Source organism: Anser brachyrhynchus, assembly GCF_964034855.1.
Source record: "Anser brachyrhynchus genome assembly, chromosome: 2".
NCBI classification, from domain to species: Eukaryota; Metazoa; Chordata; class Aves; order Anseriformes; family Anatidae; genus Anser; species Anser brachyrhynchus.
This window is the reverse complement of record NC_137695.1, coordinates 15,780,547-15,797,873: the sequence shown is the minus strand read 5'-3', so window position 1 is coordinate 15,797,873 and position 17,327 is coordinate 15,780,547. Positions and strand designations below refer to the sequence as shown.

Below are 17,327 nucleotides of genomic sequence, written 5' to 3'. Positions count from 1 at the left end.
GGTCATGAGAATGAATTAACTGTACAAAGAAACAGTCCTTGCCATGAAGTGTTTACGAGCCAAGACAGGCAAACAGTTATTTTTAGCCTATTTTATGGTAAAAAGTAACTCCAGAAGATCTTATAGAGAATAAAGAACAATATATGAAAATGCATATAACAATGAAGTAAAAGTAAAGTGTTTTCAACTTTTCTTTGTATGAATTAGTTAAATTACAAATCATTAAAACTAACTTATATGAACTGTTTAGAAGCGCTGTTACTTCCAACAGATAGCTGTGAGGTCTGAAGCTTACTTCTGGAAGAAACCACTGCCTGTCTGCCTTTCATTTTGAATGATAACAAAACCCAACCTGCAATAAACTCTTCCTATTGACCTGGGGGCAGAGAAAACAGAAGCCATGGGAAAAACAGGCTGCATTGTCCAAGACAGAAAAAAAGCATAGGTAAAACCAATTGCTTCTTGTATTTTTAGTGCAGTCCTAAAAGCCTTGCTTGTTTTTGCTCTGCATCTGTTTAATGAACCAATGGTCCGAAATCTCTTCTGGCCATTGGTTAGAGTGCCAGTCACAAAAGCCAATGATGATGGGTGGCTATGATCAACTGGATTAAAAGAAATAATTTCTACATTAATGCTTCTGCTCCTGTTTCGTAGGGAAGACTTATCTCCAAGGTGCCTTCAAGGGACACTGGCTGACCTGGTGTTCTGACAGTGCATGGAAGACAGTTGTCAAGAATTCACATGTAGATGGCCTGTCAGATCTAATTAAAATGCAATTATATATTATTATATTTCAACAGCAATGTAGTGCAAATGATCAGAAAAGCTACCTACCGTATGAGAAAGAATGAATGCCATTTTATGTGCAAAAAATAGACAGACACATGTATCTGAGGAATCCTTGCTTCCTTTTTAATAGTAGTCTTAATAGCAACATATAATAATGAAAAATGTTTTATAAAAGACATCAATACTGGAGTACTGACACATAGACATTAGAATTCAATAGGCATCTAGAATTATATTGAATCATAATTATATTGAATCATTGTCCTTTGTAGTGCAGAGCTGCCTGTGATTCAATTTTGACTGTTCATTTAAAACACGTACTGATATTCTTTGTGGGGGAGGAGAAAAAAGTATACAGTAAAACTTCATTTTGTGAATGTCTTTTATATAGGCTATGTCACAAATCGCTTCTTGCATACTACTCACACTGCAAAAACAAGTATAATAAATAATTGCTAAACAAAAGAGAATATAAATAAGCAAGAGGGAAAAAAAGTCTTCCTAATAGCTTTTTAAATCAAAATAAATATGGCAGAGAAATTAAAAAAGGTTGTTCCAGATGGCAGGATATTCAGTTTCTTGTGCAAGACATGACCAGAGGAGGTGTGAAAAACAAAAAAGGTCATCAGTCGGTAAGTGGAAGTAGGAAAGAAGTATGGAAGACAAAGATGAATGTACTGAGTAAGCTTGAGCAAGACTTTGGAGAACAAATACCAGCTGGACTTTGAAATGAGTATGGAGTTGTGCATGGTCATTTGAGGATCTGAGTGGCGTTCACCCCTGTGTGTGCTTGATAGAGGCTAAAGGGGGAAACATTCTGCACAGTCAAAAACAGCGGAAAGTGGGTAAGCTAAAGAGGAAAGAGTTACTGTAGTCCCATGGAAGGAGCTGCAGGTATGGATGACAAGATTCCATTGAGGACCAAGGTGATGTTTCATCCTTTGGTCATATTCTGTTTTTACATTTAGCTTGTCATTGCTCTTTCTTTTCCTAACGTGCAGTTGTTTGTTTATTGAAAGTCGAGACTTTAACCAAGTGAAACGATGTGTTTCATTTCATAAAACAGGGCTGTTTCTAATCCACGTTCCTGCTGTGACTCATTATAGCATTCTGTCCCATCCAGCTCTACTTACATTTAAAAATACTACATTCCAGTATTAACATTTTAAATCCCTCAGACTCCCAAATCATAGGATTTATCTAATTCTCTTTAAAGAAAACTTGTGCTTTGGAGGAAAGTTTATTAAATGTCTTGAATTTTGGGGAAGGATTATAATTAGGCCACAAGAGATTTGAATTCCAGCCCTCCTAGTTCCATTAATCTTTGAAAGTTAATTTCTGGTAGTGATGAAAGCTGAGGATGGGCTCAGTGTGTTAGTTAGCACTCTAGTTTTCTTGTCAAACCGTTAACTTCTGACAATGATGGCAAGTGCTTGTATTAGAAAACAGAAAGCCATGCAGCAGACGGCGCACTGCTTTGAAAGCATATGGCATTATTTTTTTCCCTCATTGAGCCACAGTGCTCATGTACATGTCAAAACAACATCTATTTTAGAAAGAAAATGGTTAGATCCCATTGTTGATTTACACTCTCTTCACACTTTATGATGAAGTCAAAACTCATGGTAACAAGAGAAAGGAGCTGACTGCAAAGGCTGAATTCATTTAGTTTTAATCCCCAAAACAAATGATGAAAAGTGATGAGAAGTGAGAAAATGCAGACATATTCAGTGAGATTAAAACAGGAGAGAATGAAGTCCAATATTTACCAAATGTGCCTGGAAAAGCTACATCCCTGGGCCCACTCAGTTTTTCCTTTAACGAAACATAGGTTTGCCCAATTGAAGAGTCTCTATAACAAAACAGCTTTTACATTTAATTTCCAGACTGACACAGCTAAGATATGGAACAACTCTCAAGGTTTCCGTCTGCCAAGCACTGTACTGATTTGCCTTTTGAGGGCACGTTTCTGGTGGATCAGATTCCCTGATCCTTCCAGTACTGCAGCACCAGTCCCTGAACAATTGTGTATGCCCACTGTTTCCCTCAAGGGAAAGGAAGGAGGACTGAGAAAGGGTTGTGACTCTCAAGGCAAAAATACACTTTGTTGAGCAACAGTAGCAAAACTAGATGGAAAATAATGAATGGGATTTGGGGTAAATTTTCTAAACAGTACATTTTATGTCCTGAAGAGCATACATTCAAAGACAAAGCAAAGTAGGTACATTCTCAGAAGCTTTTCTGGAGAGTACTAATTTTCTTTTTCTTGTCATTTAACCCAGCAATTCATTTGACCCTTCCCTGTAAATCCCTTGCAGTTTTTGCTTGATCCTACAAACCAGCTGTCCTTTATTCCCAATCACACACCAAGATGCTTCACTTGTAATAGTACAATAGTACTTTCCACCTATGATGGGATAACGTCAAAAACGACATCACTCTTGCAGTGCGACTTAGATCAGACCATCATGGAGAGCCTGTGAAGCTCTCAAAGCAGCCTACAGGCAGTTCAGAAATCCAACAGGTACCCCATTGAGTTAAATAACACCATCCTCATTCAGCTGCTTAGAAAAAAAAGAAGCAGAGGAAAAATAATTCTGTGTCTCAAATACGCTCACTCACAGTCGGTGGAAAACTGCAGATGGAACTCTACTTTTTTGGTAGTGCTGGATATTACAGTTACATGGGATTTTGGAGTAACCTAGGGGCTGAAGAGGCGCATCACTCTTGGCAGAAGTCATCTTCTGAACTAGCTGCTGAATACACAAAACCTTTGCCAGAGTGGTTAATGTCCTGAGATCAGCTCCTGCACTCATTGTACCACTACCACAGCATCCCTTCAGTGTTTTTGTCCTACAAACCCTCCTGTTTAGCTTCATCCTAACATTGTGCCTTTCCAAGATCAGAGATAAAGGTATAAAAATTTAATATGAGCTCCTCCCCATGCAGAGAAATCCTCCTTACCTTTATCTTTTTCTTGCTGGAATCCATGATCATTTTCCAATCTGATCCATTGTTGCTGTAGCCGATTTTGAATTTTTTCATGAATACTTTGTTTTCTCGGTGCTTGCCTCCTTGGACAATTATGCCCCTCACCTGTTTTTCTTCACCAAGGTCTATTTGAAGCCATTCATTTGTATATGGATGAGTAGTTGGTGGCAGCGCCCAACCTGAACGGCTTGTTATGAGGCGAGCATTTTCTGGGATCCAGTTTCGATCAACTTGAGTAGATGCAGTAATCTGAGAGTCAGGAATGAGCCCAGACACCATACCCAGCATCCCAGAGCAAGGGTAATCTACAAAGAAAAAACAAACAAACAAAAAAACCAATGAACTAAATAGTTAATCTGAACAAACACCAAAACAGAAACAGGACATATCAATCATTTCAACTCTCATAAGCAATTTCTTATTTCTTTTTTATATCCAAAATAATCTTTTTGGATTTGTATATAATTTTCATTTGTTCAAACTTGCACATCCTAGTTTTGGCAGGAAATGGAAGTACCAAAATACCACAAGTATTTCTGGCTTGATGGGAACCAAAAGGATCAGAAAATCTTATTCTATTCTTGTTTTCTATTCTTCTTGCTAAGCCAAAGAGTGCAGGGTCACATCTGAATTTGTGAATATTTCCCTAGGGAAAATTTCCCAAATCAGCCAAAACCCAGTTGCAGATTACTTATTTCTTATGATGCTGGAAATTGAAATCTTTTATATATTCTATAAAATACAGTTTATTGTTGTACCTCCATTTTTCTATTGCATTTCTTTGGTCTCAGGCATTTTCAAAGGACATAGAAACTAAATAGTTACTTCTGTTATAGTCCCAGATAAATATAAATTGAAAGTAGGAAAAGCTACTAACAAGGAATGAAGACTTCCAATATAGACTCTAATACCAGTTCTACTGATTTTACCTTCATCTAATCTGGAAGGATTTCATAGATTGACTTGGAATTTTATAACTCTATTCATTAATCTTATTTTCCTACTCCATGGAAGCCAGTCCTAAGAAACATTTTCAAGACTGAAGAAAGACATTAAGGAAAGAAAAAAATCATAGAACTACTAAAAATTAGTGCAAGTAAACTGTATTAAGTACTATGAAATGACATTTTATAGAAAAATCAGATTTATAAAAATACTCAATAATTAACATTTACTTTAATATACACCTTGTAAAAGGTTTTATAGAAGATTATTTTTACTTTACATATACAATGTTAATACATTTTTGTAGGAGTCTAAAATAATTCTTGGTTGTGCCTGTTTATTTTTTTCAAGATAGTATTTTCATGGTAGTAAACACCTTTTGCTGTTACCTCAGAAAGTACTTTGGGCAGTTATTTGGGTAGGTGTCTGTGTGATGTAAAGGAGTTACATTCCAAGAAGTGAGCACCGGTGGGAAGCTGGGTTTATATGTCTAGATGCTGGAATAGGCATCAGATCTCAGGGTTTGTACCTTGCTGTGTTTATAAAGCTAGATATGTATATGAAATCTGCTGAGATCAAACTACAAATAGCAGTCAGGAGAGAGAGGGACAGGAGGGTAAGGAAGGGAAAACAAGAAGTGAATTTGGAAAATAGCTGTGTATCTCAGGTAATTTGCATGGAGCTGCAAAAGAACTACATGAAAAGTAATTGCACTTTATTTATTAAACTACTTAAAGTCGAACACTTAAAAGAGAATGCTAGAACAACATTAAGATAACACTGGATGTTTGTGTTGTTGGGTTTTCTTTCTCAATTTGTTTACATATCTACATTCAGACCACAGTGGAAATAGTGAAGATGCATTTCAGTAATACAAATAAAAAATGCAGCATAGGCACAAGAAGTTCCCTTGTTTTTAAAATCCTTCCCAAGACCTACCTGTTATCTTGCAGCCATATACTTCAAATCTCAGCGATACTCCATTTTCCCAAGACACAGGTCTAATTCGCACAAACCGTGTTAAAACTGGTTTGGCAAAAGGTCTGTAAACAACATCAGTGGGATTGCTATTCCCTTGAAACACCTTTATGTGGAAAGAAAAAGTATATATATGTTAGATTTTCTTTTAAATCGTGTTTATAATTCTGTGCTTTACAGATACTAGTGATACAAGGTCTAGCCAGGATTATTTTCATGGGGGATGAGAAAAAAGACTTACATGGAGAGCTATCTCATTAAACTGCTAACACAATTTTGCAGAAAAATAAGCTTTCCTTTAGGAGGAAAAGATGTTCAATTATATTAAAAAAAATACTTGACACCTGCCACGTCCCATAGCACACCATAACGCTGCAGAGCAGACCAGGGGAGCTCAGGGCCACCCGGAGAGCAGGAGCCCCCCTGAACACAGCAAGGCTCTGTCCACTCCTTGCCAATGTTGATGTATTCCTAATGCCCAGGTCTGTATGCAGCTCTTTGCAAATCAAGGATTGCCATGTCCTGGAATAATCTCTCACTGCCCAATTAGGAGAGTTTTATTCCTTGCACACTCACAGAACGATGCAAAAAACTACAAAACCTCATGCCCAAGTTAAAGGTTTGGATTTCAGTTAGACCATGTAAAAATCCCCGTATGGAGTTAAGCTAAAAACACATATTGTTTTGCTGTCCTTGGACATAAGTGTTTTTCTGAGTGTGTTGTGCAACCCTTGCTCTGTTAACCTTTTGTTTTTAAATCCTTTTAACAAACACTCAGTATTTCTATCTCCTTGCATACTGAGATGGAAGTCTATTTACAATCTATATAGCAGGTTCTAAGATTTTCTCTGAGTCCCCTGAGGCTAATGGGCAGATCAGATGAACAATAAGACTTCCACGAGAAGAGACAGGATTGTGCTGTGCTTTCATGTCGAGGATCCTGCAAACACACTCCTTCCTAGCAGAGCTGAAACGTTGCAATGTTCTAGTCCAAAGAAGGTGATTCAGCTTCCTGCCTCTTTCTCACGTAGAGGGAACTGACTTCCTGTTGTTTGCCAGGGCCGCGGGCCCCTGGCTTTTTATGGGATATTCTTCCATTTCTTACATACGGTGTCTACTTTCCTGTTTGTTACTTGCAATAACTGCACTAATTTGCAGCAGAGGCCAGAAGCACACAGCTGCCAGCTCATCAGGCCCGGTTATTTCTTAAATAATTTAATATTGGAGTTTCATACCCAGCAAGAGATTTTAAATTAATCTACATTTCTTTTCAGCAATTATTATTTTTTTTTTTCTCTGAAGGACATGCTGCCATTCTCGAGGTGTGCCCCTATCCAAGGCAGTGAGTCTCCCTAATGCACACAGCTCCTGACGAGTGCACAACTCGCTGAGGCTTCCTTCAGGACATTGGTGGCTGCCTGTCATTTTTCCATAGCCAAGCCTCCTTAACTTTTGATTTGAGTAAAGATACTAGAGGGAGACTGGTTGTACAGTTTTTTTCTTGTCCTAATCAACAGCAAAACATTGTTATTTTAGAACCCTGATTTTTTTTAATAAACCCTCTGAATAAATACAAGACATTTAGTTCAGTTCGCTATGAATTAAAGACAGCACGTACAATGGAAACTCATGTAAAATACACTCTTGGAGAGTTTACAAATTGAAGCTGATAATGAAAATCGGGCATGGTCTGAATTTGAAAGAGGCATTTGTTCAGATGACGGGAACCAGAGCCAGGAAACTCTGTGTCTTGTACGTGCTGCAGTGTTGGCTCCTCCTGTGACTTTGGGCAAGTCAGATATTGTACTTTTGCAAATCATTACATAGTGCCCACAGTGAGGCATGTGACCTTCTAAAGTTCCTTCTCAACTGTAAAACCAGGATAACACCTGTCAAAGAGAGGCTTTCAGGATTCTTTATTATTATTATTATTATTTGGTTTGTTTGTTACAAAGTCTTTCAAAGAAGAAAGATGAACACACTGATCACTGCTACCATTTTGACTAGATAAGTGTAGCAGCCTTGGCATAGCACTTACAGATGAGTAAGGGACAGACCAGTAACCAAATATTTACAGCTAGATATGGTTACACTGACAACTTAATATTACACAGCCATTCTGAATCCTTGAAGAAAGACCACAGAAAAGCTCTTTTGAAGAGAGTCAGCACAAAACCTTTCCAGTTTCATCAGCCCCTTGGCAGTTGCTGGGGCTGCTGCCCCTGGGTATGTCCCAGGTGAGGCAGGAAGGGAGGCACAGCCTCACTGGGACTATTCACGTGAGAGCTGGAGCAGAACTGACTTCTCAGTAACGAGCTTTATGCTCACGGTAGCAGATAATGAAGATTTTTCTTATGAGTGTCTAAAGCTGTTTGATTGGGAGGTCACAAGGAGTAAATGCGCTGATAAATGGAAAGGTGATAAAAATCTATAAGGATGGAAAGGTATGCCTAATTATCTGCCTGCATGACCTCCACCACTGAAATGCTTAGATGTCTAACAAATTACTAATGACTCGGTAGCACTCCTGCAAGACAGCAGGGCTATGCTGAGGTACTGAAACCACACATATCCAGAGCTTTGCAGCAGACACATACATACATTTTTTAAAAGGTCCCCCATATTGTTTTCTCAAGGTCACATAGGAAATTCTAGCAAACTGGGAAACAGCAGCACACTCCAGGGAAATGAGCCAAACCACTCTAATTCTGATGGCTACAGCGGGCGATACAGCACCTTTTCACCTGCTCGAGTCTGCCCACAAATAATTTCTGTGGCCCATCTCTATTGAGACAGTTTCTGTCTTTTGGATTTGGGATACTGTGAACCTTGATCATGCTGATTAAACCTTTATTTTTTTAAATTTATTTATTTAGAACAGATAGTAACTAAGGAGTTCAGTAATCCATTCCTTGGACAAAGAGAGGTAAAAGTGAAAAGACTTACAACAGGCTTGTTTCCCTCCTTAAGTGTAATCCAGTCCTCTCCATTGGAGCTGACATCTACGCGGTATGTTTTCAGGTAATATTCTTTCTTTGTTTCTTTAGAGATGGCTCCTTGGGTCCCAATTCCAGAAACGAAGCGGAGAAGGCCTAGATCCACCTGTGGTAATGAACGAATGGGGATGTGAGGTCAATCAGTTCAGAGAACAGCAGTGCTGCAGACGTGACCCCACCATCCCCACATGTTTTGCAGAGATAATAAGGATTTGTATAAGGGAAATTGCAGCATATTATTGACAACAACATGGTCATAGTCTCCTCTTTTGCTAACAGTGTCTCACAGGAGACAGGAACATTTGCCTGATCACTCAGGAGTGTTACCCACATGCCAGAGATTTATTTTTACTCTACGGGGGAGGAACCAGAAACCCTATCAGTGCAACTGGCAATCACTAGACTGCAGACAAGTTACTTGTGAAGTTCCTCAAGGACCAGTCTGGTGAACAATCTTCCTTAATACTCTCATTAACTATCTTGCATAGATGCTAATGAAATTTGCTGAGGACACAAAGCTGCCAGGCATTGCCAATACAGAGGAGAGTAAAGCAGTGAGAGCTGAATGACCCTGAGGATTGGAGTATTAGAAATGGGATGAAATTTACTAGTACAATATCAAAGCCGTGCACTTAGGGAATGATAACAAGAATCCTGCTGAAACCCAGGAGCTCATCACTTGCAAACAGACAGGGAGAAAAGAAACCCATAGTGTATTACTTAGTCACAAGATAATTATGAATCATGGTGTAATTTGTAGGGGAAAAGGCAAATGTAGCTTGCACTGTATGAGGTATTTGCAGGAAAAAAAGAAGGCAGCATTAACACAAGTGCAATAATTCTCTTCCAACTGACAACTGTAGTGAACTTCAGTCATTAGAAAACACTGGCATTTTGAACTTGCTGGAGAAATGGAGGCTATGGTGTGCACACGAATGCATGTTGGAGGCTTTCTGTCTTCTTCCACCACTCTCTCTTTCTCTTTCCCTCATGAGGTTACATTGCAACCAAATGGAGGATTGATGTGGGTTAACCCCCTTTTACTCTCCCCCCTAAATTATTTGCAATACAAATCTGTTTCCTCATCTAGTTCATCTCACGGCATCACTGAAGTTGAGCTGGGAGGATGATGCTGGGTGCCAGAGCATGGCTACCAAAGTCAGCTCTGCTAGCAAAAGAAGCCTTTGTCCCAGCTGCCAAATGGCTGAAACTAGGCACAAAACTTTCTCACTGCCTGGTCAGTAACCACAGAGTATGAAACACCTGCCATTTCCTTACTTCCTTTCTTTAGCCATAGCAACAAACCGATTAAAATCAAATTAATCACCCTGCCTTCTCCACAGCTAGAATATTCTCTTTGTTTCCTAAAACAAGCCATTTAATTTCAACACAAAATTACACTGTTCACAAATTATTAATCAAAGCAATTAATTCACCTCAACTTCAGTTGTCCAGACTTTAGTAGCACAATAATAGGTTGAATTAACCCTTCTTATGTAAATGTCCTATGAATGTCTCAGGCCTTCTCATTATTTCCAAAGCATGCAGGATGCAGCATATAGGTCCCCTGTGTCCCACAGGCATCCTTTTTCCTGGATGTATGTCATATATCCAAAGGCGCTGGAGCGGTTAAATCAACATGCTCTGCATTCTCTCCCAGAATGCTGAAGGAAGTGCTACTGAGGACAGGCTGGCTGCTTTCTCAATGCCCATGTCATATACAAGTCATTTTGAAGTCTTCCAACACAAGAATAGGAGCCTTGTGTGCGACAAATAAAACTGGCTTTCAGCACAAAGCTGCTGCCCCTGCCACAGATTTTAAAGCTGGTAAAGTCTATACGCAATATTTCAGCCTTGGTCTTCGGAGGTGAAATACTGCAACATTTTGTTTTGTCTTGATAAAAAAAAAAAAAAAATCCAGTCTTTAAAAAAAATAAAAAAATGGGAGCACCGCCTTACAAAAACAATCAAGTGATTTAAAGTAACTGGAGAGTCTCAGATGTTAGATTGTTGCAATCTGAAAGTTAATGGGGGAATCTGGGCATCATTGCACTGAGCAATCTCAGCTTAACTTCAAATGCTCTCCAAACTGTACTCTGCTGATTGTAAAGTGTGCTGCACTGAGTTATGTCCAATACCACATTCACTTTCAGGCTGAAGTGCACTTGAAAATCTGGAAGTCTGAGGGAGTGCAGAGCTAAGTTATTTAAATGATCTGCTTCTCTTACAATTTGAAACAGCTCTTCAGTTTTGAAATGATTAGGGTCCCAAGCCTGTACCGTTCCAACTGATTTGAAATGATTCTAGTAGGGGCTTTTTAATATACAGTAAGTACTTCATTGTGAATAAAGTCAAGCAATGGCCTATTGCAAGAGTTCTAGACATCTGAGGACAAGTTAAAATTTAACATGGGGGATTTAGGGGAAGATTTGATTAGCTGAAGCGTGAACGGACAATTGCAGCTACCGATCACTGGCTGTTCAGGCACCTCATGCTTGTCCCATCAAAGAACTTCAGGCGCTCAAATTTTGCTCAGGCCCAGGCACCAATATTCAATGTACCCCCTTAAATCTTGGGGCATTGAAAATCCTAAAATACTTTAATCTAAAAAACCTGACAGAATTCAAAAGGTAGGCAGAAATTCTCCTGCCAGAAATTAACAGCTTACTGGGAGAGAGAGAATCTGAGAAGGCCTCCTTTTTTTTTTTTTTTTTTTTTTTTGGCCTACAGGTAAGGAAGAGGCAATTCATGATGCTCCTGGCCCTGGTAACTGCAAAATACAATGTAGGAGGGGGGCATCTCCTATCATTAGGAAGAACATCTCCTCATGTAGATGTGCTCTCCCCAGATCAGCAAATCTTCATGTACTTCGTGAAAACCAGAGCTATGTCAACAACAGCCCTAGCTCACCTAGGGGCAGGTGGCTGGAGTGTTCAGCTGTCTGCTGCAGCTTCAAATCCCTTGCAGAGGCAAGCTGCAGCCCCGGACCTGCTGCGTGCATAGGGATGTTTGCTCACAAGTTGGTAGAGGAAAAAGAATCACATTTCTCCACCAGTGTTTTGTGAGAGAGGGACAGTGCATACAAAAAAGGTGGGGTTAAGCAGCTGGGAAGCAGAAGGGTTGGAATTAGTACTAGCTTGGTCTCAGCACGGAGGTCCAGAGGAGAGGTAGAGCTTAAAGCATTTTCATCCCTTTGGCTGTTCTTTGCTCTGGCCTCCAGAGGAACTGCTCCTCTCCAGGTGCATAAAAACAGAATTGCAACGCTGAGCACCTCTCTGTAGTGCCTAAGTGTGTTTGTGAATCAAGTTCTAAATTTACCAATCTTCTTCTCTAAGTAAGGGGATAGAAATAAATTATGTAGAAGACTACCTTGGAAACTGCATGAAACATCTTAAAGAAGCTGTTAAACTCATCTTCATTAATCACTTTGTGATGATTTTTTTTTTTTTAGCTTTACCTTTTGTAAAATGCAAAATTGTGCATAGAGTACACATTTTAAATGTCACGGGGACTGCTCAGGATTGGAACTCAACCATGTCAACTGCTAATAATGACTGGAATCTGAAGGTACCAAAATGTAACAGAGGTAAGACAGCTCTTCTGTACTGTTACCCACAGGAACCACTGCAGAGTGGTAGCTAGTAGCTCTAGTATAGATGTGTCACCAAATGGTTAGGAACTCCTATGCTTTTTGGAGACTTTTGCTTCTTGAGTCATGAAATTTCCAGTCAGCTTAATATGTCCTCTCAACAGAGGCCTCCAAGTGTTTACATGACCAGAGGTAAACCATTTTTCTCAGATCCAGTCACTGCCAGCCAAGATATTAATATGAATCCTTAACAGCTAGCTTTTTGTTTTGGACTTCGTGTCCTTTTTGCTTCAAGAACTTGTGTTTCATGTAAAAATGAACTGCAGAGAGATGTGGTGATGAAACACAGTACTTTTGAAGATGAACATCAAATGCATTTCCCTGCAATTATTTGACATTGAACTTTCTGCAAGTATGATAAACAAACATCTGGTATTTATTTTACAGGATGCAAACGATTTTGTAAGTTATTGCATGCTGTATGGCTGTGATCAAGATAGGCAGCTGTCTCCAAGCCTGAAATCATGACATTTCGTTTCCATGACCAGAATTTTAGATTTAACTAACTGTAGTACACTGACACATTTTCAAAATTTTGCTCGCCTTCATTCAGACTAAAAAGCATCTCCCTTCTGGAAAATGGTGCCTTAGGGCCTTATCCAACAAATTGCCTGTGTTGCAATGTGACGACCTTTATTGGTAAGTACAAGACTGGGAGCAGACCTGCCTAAAGGAATGAGCCTCGAACTTACAAGAAATGAGGAATATCTCTTGTATTTTTTTTTTTCCAGGAGAGAAATGTTCGTGTAAAAAAGCCCCAGTTGTTCCTCTTTCTAAAACCAATTTATTTGCTGTGAAATCATATTGCAAGACAGTAGTGGTTTCTATATATGAATTATTTCCCCACTATTTATTCTGCAATATCTTTTAGCATCCAGGAAAAATATTTTTATTGCTGTCTTACTGTCTCCAAAAAATGTGGGTGGGTGACACATTTGTAAGACATAGATATGCAAGGGGTGGCATGCACATTTGATTTGAGAGCAGTTAAGGAGAAGGAAAAAGAATAACATTTAGCTCTGCACAATATATCATGTAGCAAGTCTTAGCAAACTGCTGGTTAACGAACAGCACACAACATGCATGACATGAAATGAATATTGCTTCTCCCTGTTGTCATACATAACCATGCCATTGTATGGAAGTCCTTATTTTCAGAATGAAAATCTGCCTTGCTAAATAAAATACAGTCATTGAGGGAGCTGTAGCAAGGGAGCAGTTTCACGAGCTTTTAACACTCCTACTGTAGGTCTGCTCAACAGCCTGAGAAAATAAAGGACAAAGTGCTGGAGTTTGATTAACAACAGGAAGCTTTTTGTTGTGGGCATCTCTTGTGGCTTGAAAAGCTGTATAATCCATCACTTGACACAACACACCAAAGTAAATATTTTTAGAGAACTGTGTCATTTCCCTAGATAGCATACAGTGCTCTGAGTTAGATTAACTGTTGTGATGCTTCACTGTTCTTCTGTCAAATATTTTAATTAAGCAAGATCTGATCTTTTTCATTAGTTAAGCCCATATTTTTTATTAGATGTTGCTGTTGTTTTGACCAATCATGTTCTCCCATGATGTATACAAAACTATCACTTAATTCTTTTATTCATTGAGCTTGAAGTAAAAAAGATTATAATGCTAAATAAAAATGGCACAGTCTCTAGTCGAAATTCTGAAAGGAGTTTTGTTAATTTGGTTGGAAAATTACTTCCAAAAGTCTTCATCCCTGAAATAAGTCATCATGACAAGAGCACAACTCCTTGATTAATGACAGGGTGTGAATATTCATCCTGAGTTTAAGTGAAAGTAGTTAAACCTATAAACCATCTCAGACTTTTGTGCAAGATTCTCGGTGTTATTTGTGACAGCTCCATAAACAAAGAAAGATGAAAATAATGCTGTTAGTAGGATCTCTCCTGAGTCACTGAAGTCTTTTTCATCGACCTTGACAGCAACATACTGAAAGCCCCAGAAGAGAAAGCAGCTAATCACACGCTCAACTTCTAGCCTGTGCTAAACAACTGCCCTCAGTCAGTATGCTTTACTGAACTGACGCTTATGTGACTTGGCAAAAACGGGAAGGTATGAAAGCAAAGATGAACAAATATTCTTGCCAAAGAAATAGGAACGCTTGGCAGAGAAAAGGAAATGAACTTTCTTTAGCAGTTGAAATATTCCTCACACTCTTTGCCCTCTGCCCAAATGCTTTTCTGCAGCAGAAAAAACGTGAGCGTAAAGATTCCCTGTCTGAAAACAAAGAATTGATTCAAGGCAGGCTATCACATTGAGATACCAATGCTGGGATTGCAGTATTGAGTTCAGTGATTTCATTTATTTATTTATTTATTTTTGCAGAGGCAGATCAGCCGGTTTCTCCAAGAGAATATTCAAGATAGTCATGAAAACGTATGACTGACAGACATAAAAGAACCTCGGTCATCATTATGGGGCTGGCTGAAGAAAGAAAATATGCAGAAAGTATAAGAAAAATGAAATCCAGAAACAAAAAGGAAAAAAGAAAAGACAAGAAAAAATGAAAGAAAAGGCCTCTGTGTCTCTGACAGAGAAAAGATAATGCTTGTGTGGGCTGTGTTGCATCTGGATTCATGGCACATTCTCCCACTTTTATGTTAATTTTTTTTTGCATAAATCAGAAGCAACTAATTAAAAAAGAAATATTTAATTCTGACATGTTCTTTGAACTGGTGTTCCATCTGGTTCTGTTTGAATAGTAAAATCTGCTGTAGTTGTAAAAATTGGCAAGCAGCACTCTGGTGAAGAGAAACAAAAGAGACTCAGTACAGCAGGTTAATACACTAGCATTTCAACTTGAGACATTTCCAGAATTCAGCAAACCAAATCGCTCCAGTATGGAAACTATAAAGATCAAATGTGAAAGAGAAATGCTGCGAGTGGGCTGAGAGAAGCGCTGCCACTGGTACACATTAGCTCTGCATGATATTTTCAGTGTGAGGCTTTGAAGGGGTAGGGTGTAGAAGCTCGGGCAATGCCCTGTTCCCCTGGAAGGGGCTAACTGTATTGTGCGAAACGCAGCCGGTGCCCGTGCAGTGGCAGGGAGCGATCCTGCCGCTATTCATTCATTCCCAAGCTCCACCTTATGCGTCCTGGTAGGGCTCTGATGTGACGCGATCGTTATTCAGGAGGCTCAGAAAATACCTTCTTCTTAATTTATTTCTTACTTCAAAACTACTTAAAACCTGAACACCGAGATACAATAAACTCTGATAACAAAGAGAGGAAAATGTAATAGTATTGGGATTTCTATAGACTCTGGGATCCAAGTAATCAGCATCTTGTGCCATTCGAAACCTCTCTGTAGCAATGAAGAGAAAGGCTGATTAACTCCCAGTGCTTTAGAAAAAGATTGTTTTACGTCTTGCAGGAGCATATCTTGCTGTGAAATATTACTTCTTTAAAATGAAAACCTTTGCTTCAGCACTACATTAACTTGCAAATGGATAACCTAAGACATTTACAATGACTTGGTCAAAAAAGGAGGAATGTGAATGGCCCCTTTCTCCAGCTAAGATACTTAGGAACCCTTGCTGAGCCATAAATGAGTCAGGAACGTAATACTTTTAATTAACGTTTTCTGAATACTTATTTGTAATTTACATTTAATTTTAAACCTGAGCTTAATCCTCTGATCTGGAATGAAGACAACTATTTAGTGCAGTTTGAATGTAACCTTCCCCAGTTTGTGTTAGAAACTATAGAAAAGGGAAACTCTATAGCAATACTTGCAGAACCACTCTTTTCTGAGAGAGGGACATAATTGTAGGACTTTTTTCCCCCCAAGTGTACTGAGCAACTAATGCACAAATGGGAAACAAGTAATCCAAAGCTTCTCTATCAGACTGCTTCACATGTGAATAACTGGGCTTTGGGTAGAAAACACTGAATTTTGCCTATGAAGTTCTCATGGAGCATTTTTTTTCCAGCTGCTGTCCTGTTGAAATCAGAGGGTAGAGGCAGCAGGGCTAGATTTGAAATATGTTTTGGCATTTTAAATATAAGTACAATATTACACATGCATAAACACCCAGAAATAACCTCTGCTTCTTCCTGTTTAGCAGCATGCCTATGTTAATTGTGTAGGAAGCTCATAAGTGAGGGTATGATGTGTTATGCAGAATTAAGCCTGTCTCAGACCTTGACAGTGAAGATAGATCTGACTCTGTGATCACTGGATTCAGAGAAAGTGTCACTGAAATCACTGGAATTTGCTATAAAGTTCAAACTTTGGGTTTTCTATAAAAGTAGCAGCAAAATGTGGAAAAATGCCAGCGTCTGAGATTTAATACTTTTAAAGCCTAATTTCACTGGCAGTTGGAATAGGTGTATAACCTGTGTCACATAGAAATGTATGTATTTTTTTTTTTGTGATCTGTTTTCTCATCTCAGAAAATCGGCACAGTCTCTTTAAATCAGTCAGTCATCCACAGGAGTCTGCATTCATTTATTCTCTGTTAAATGGAACTGTCAGTTTCATTGCACAAAAATTCGATTTTCTATTTCATACACATTGTGTATGATGATTTTAATTTACTACTGGGTCACCAAACAAGTCAACACTTTAAAAAAAAATATGAGTTTCTGCTACTTTCTAGAAAAATGTCAGGTAACTACAGCTACATAGTGTGGTGAAGGCATCGTAAATGTTCAGGGAAAAGTAAGAGACAGGCTATACATGCCAAGATCGTCCTGTTTTACATGCCAAGATCGTCCTGTTTGGTGTTTCCCTCATAGCTTCAGATGTGGATGAAATCCTTCTGAGGCCGTGATTTGGAAGACCCGCTGTTGAGCATGGTGCTTTTGTCCCATGCTGGAGGAGGAGGAGGATGGGGACAACAGAAGGGATGCTGCAGGCTGGTGACTACCAAGACAACTTCTCTGGTGCTAAAGCAAAGCAGGAGAATGGTTCCTCCTCAGCTCTGCCCTTCTCTCAGCAAAGCGTGTTC

The 17,327-nt window shown here is 39.0% G+C and overlaps 1 protein-coding gene across 4 annotated transcripts in view; it reads right to left on the bottom strand.

Annotated features, from left to right (window-relative positions):
* The window catches only part of NRP1 (neuropilin 1), a 111,979-nt gene that overhangs the window by 24,415 nt on the left and 70,237 nt on the right, over positions 1 to 17,327 (bottom strand). For all 4 annotated transcript variants that reach the window (XM_080581223.1, XM_080581224.1, XM_080581225.1 and 1 more), the window contains exons 8-10: positions 8,650 to 8,805; positions 5,665 to 5,809; positions 3,754 to 4,085 (exon numbers count right to left, since the gene is read on the bottom strand). In XM_080581223.1, coding sequence (XP_080437349.1) covers positions 3,754 to 4,085; positions 5,665 to 5,809; positions 8,650 to 8,805 — 633 coding nt within the window. The remainder of the gene's footprint in view (positions 1 to 3,753; positions 4,086 to 5,664; positions 5,810 to 8,649; positions 8,806 to 17,327) is intronic.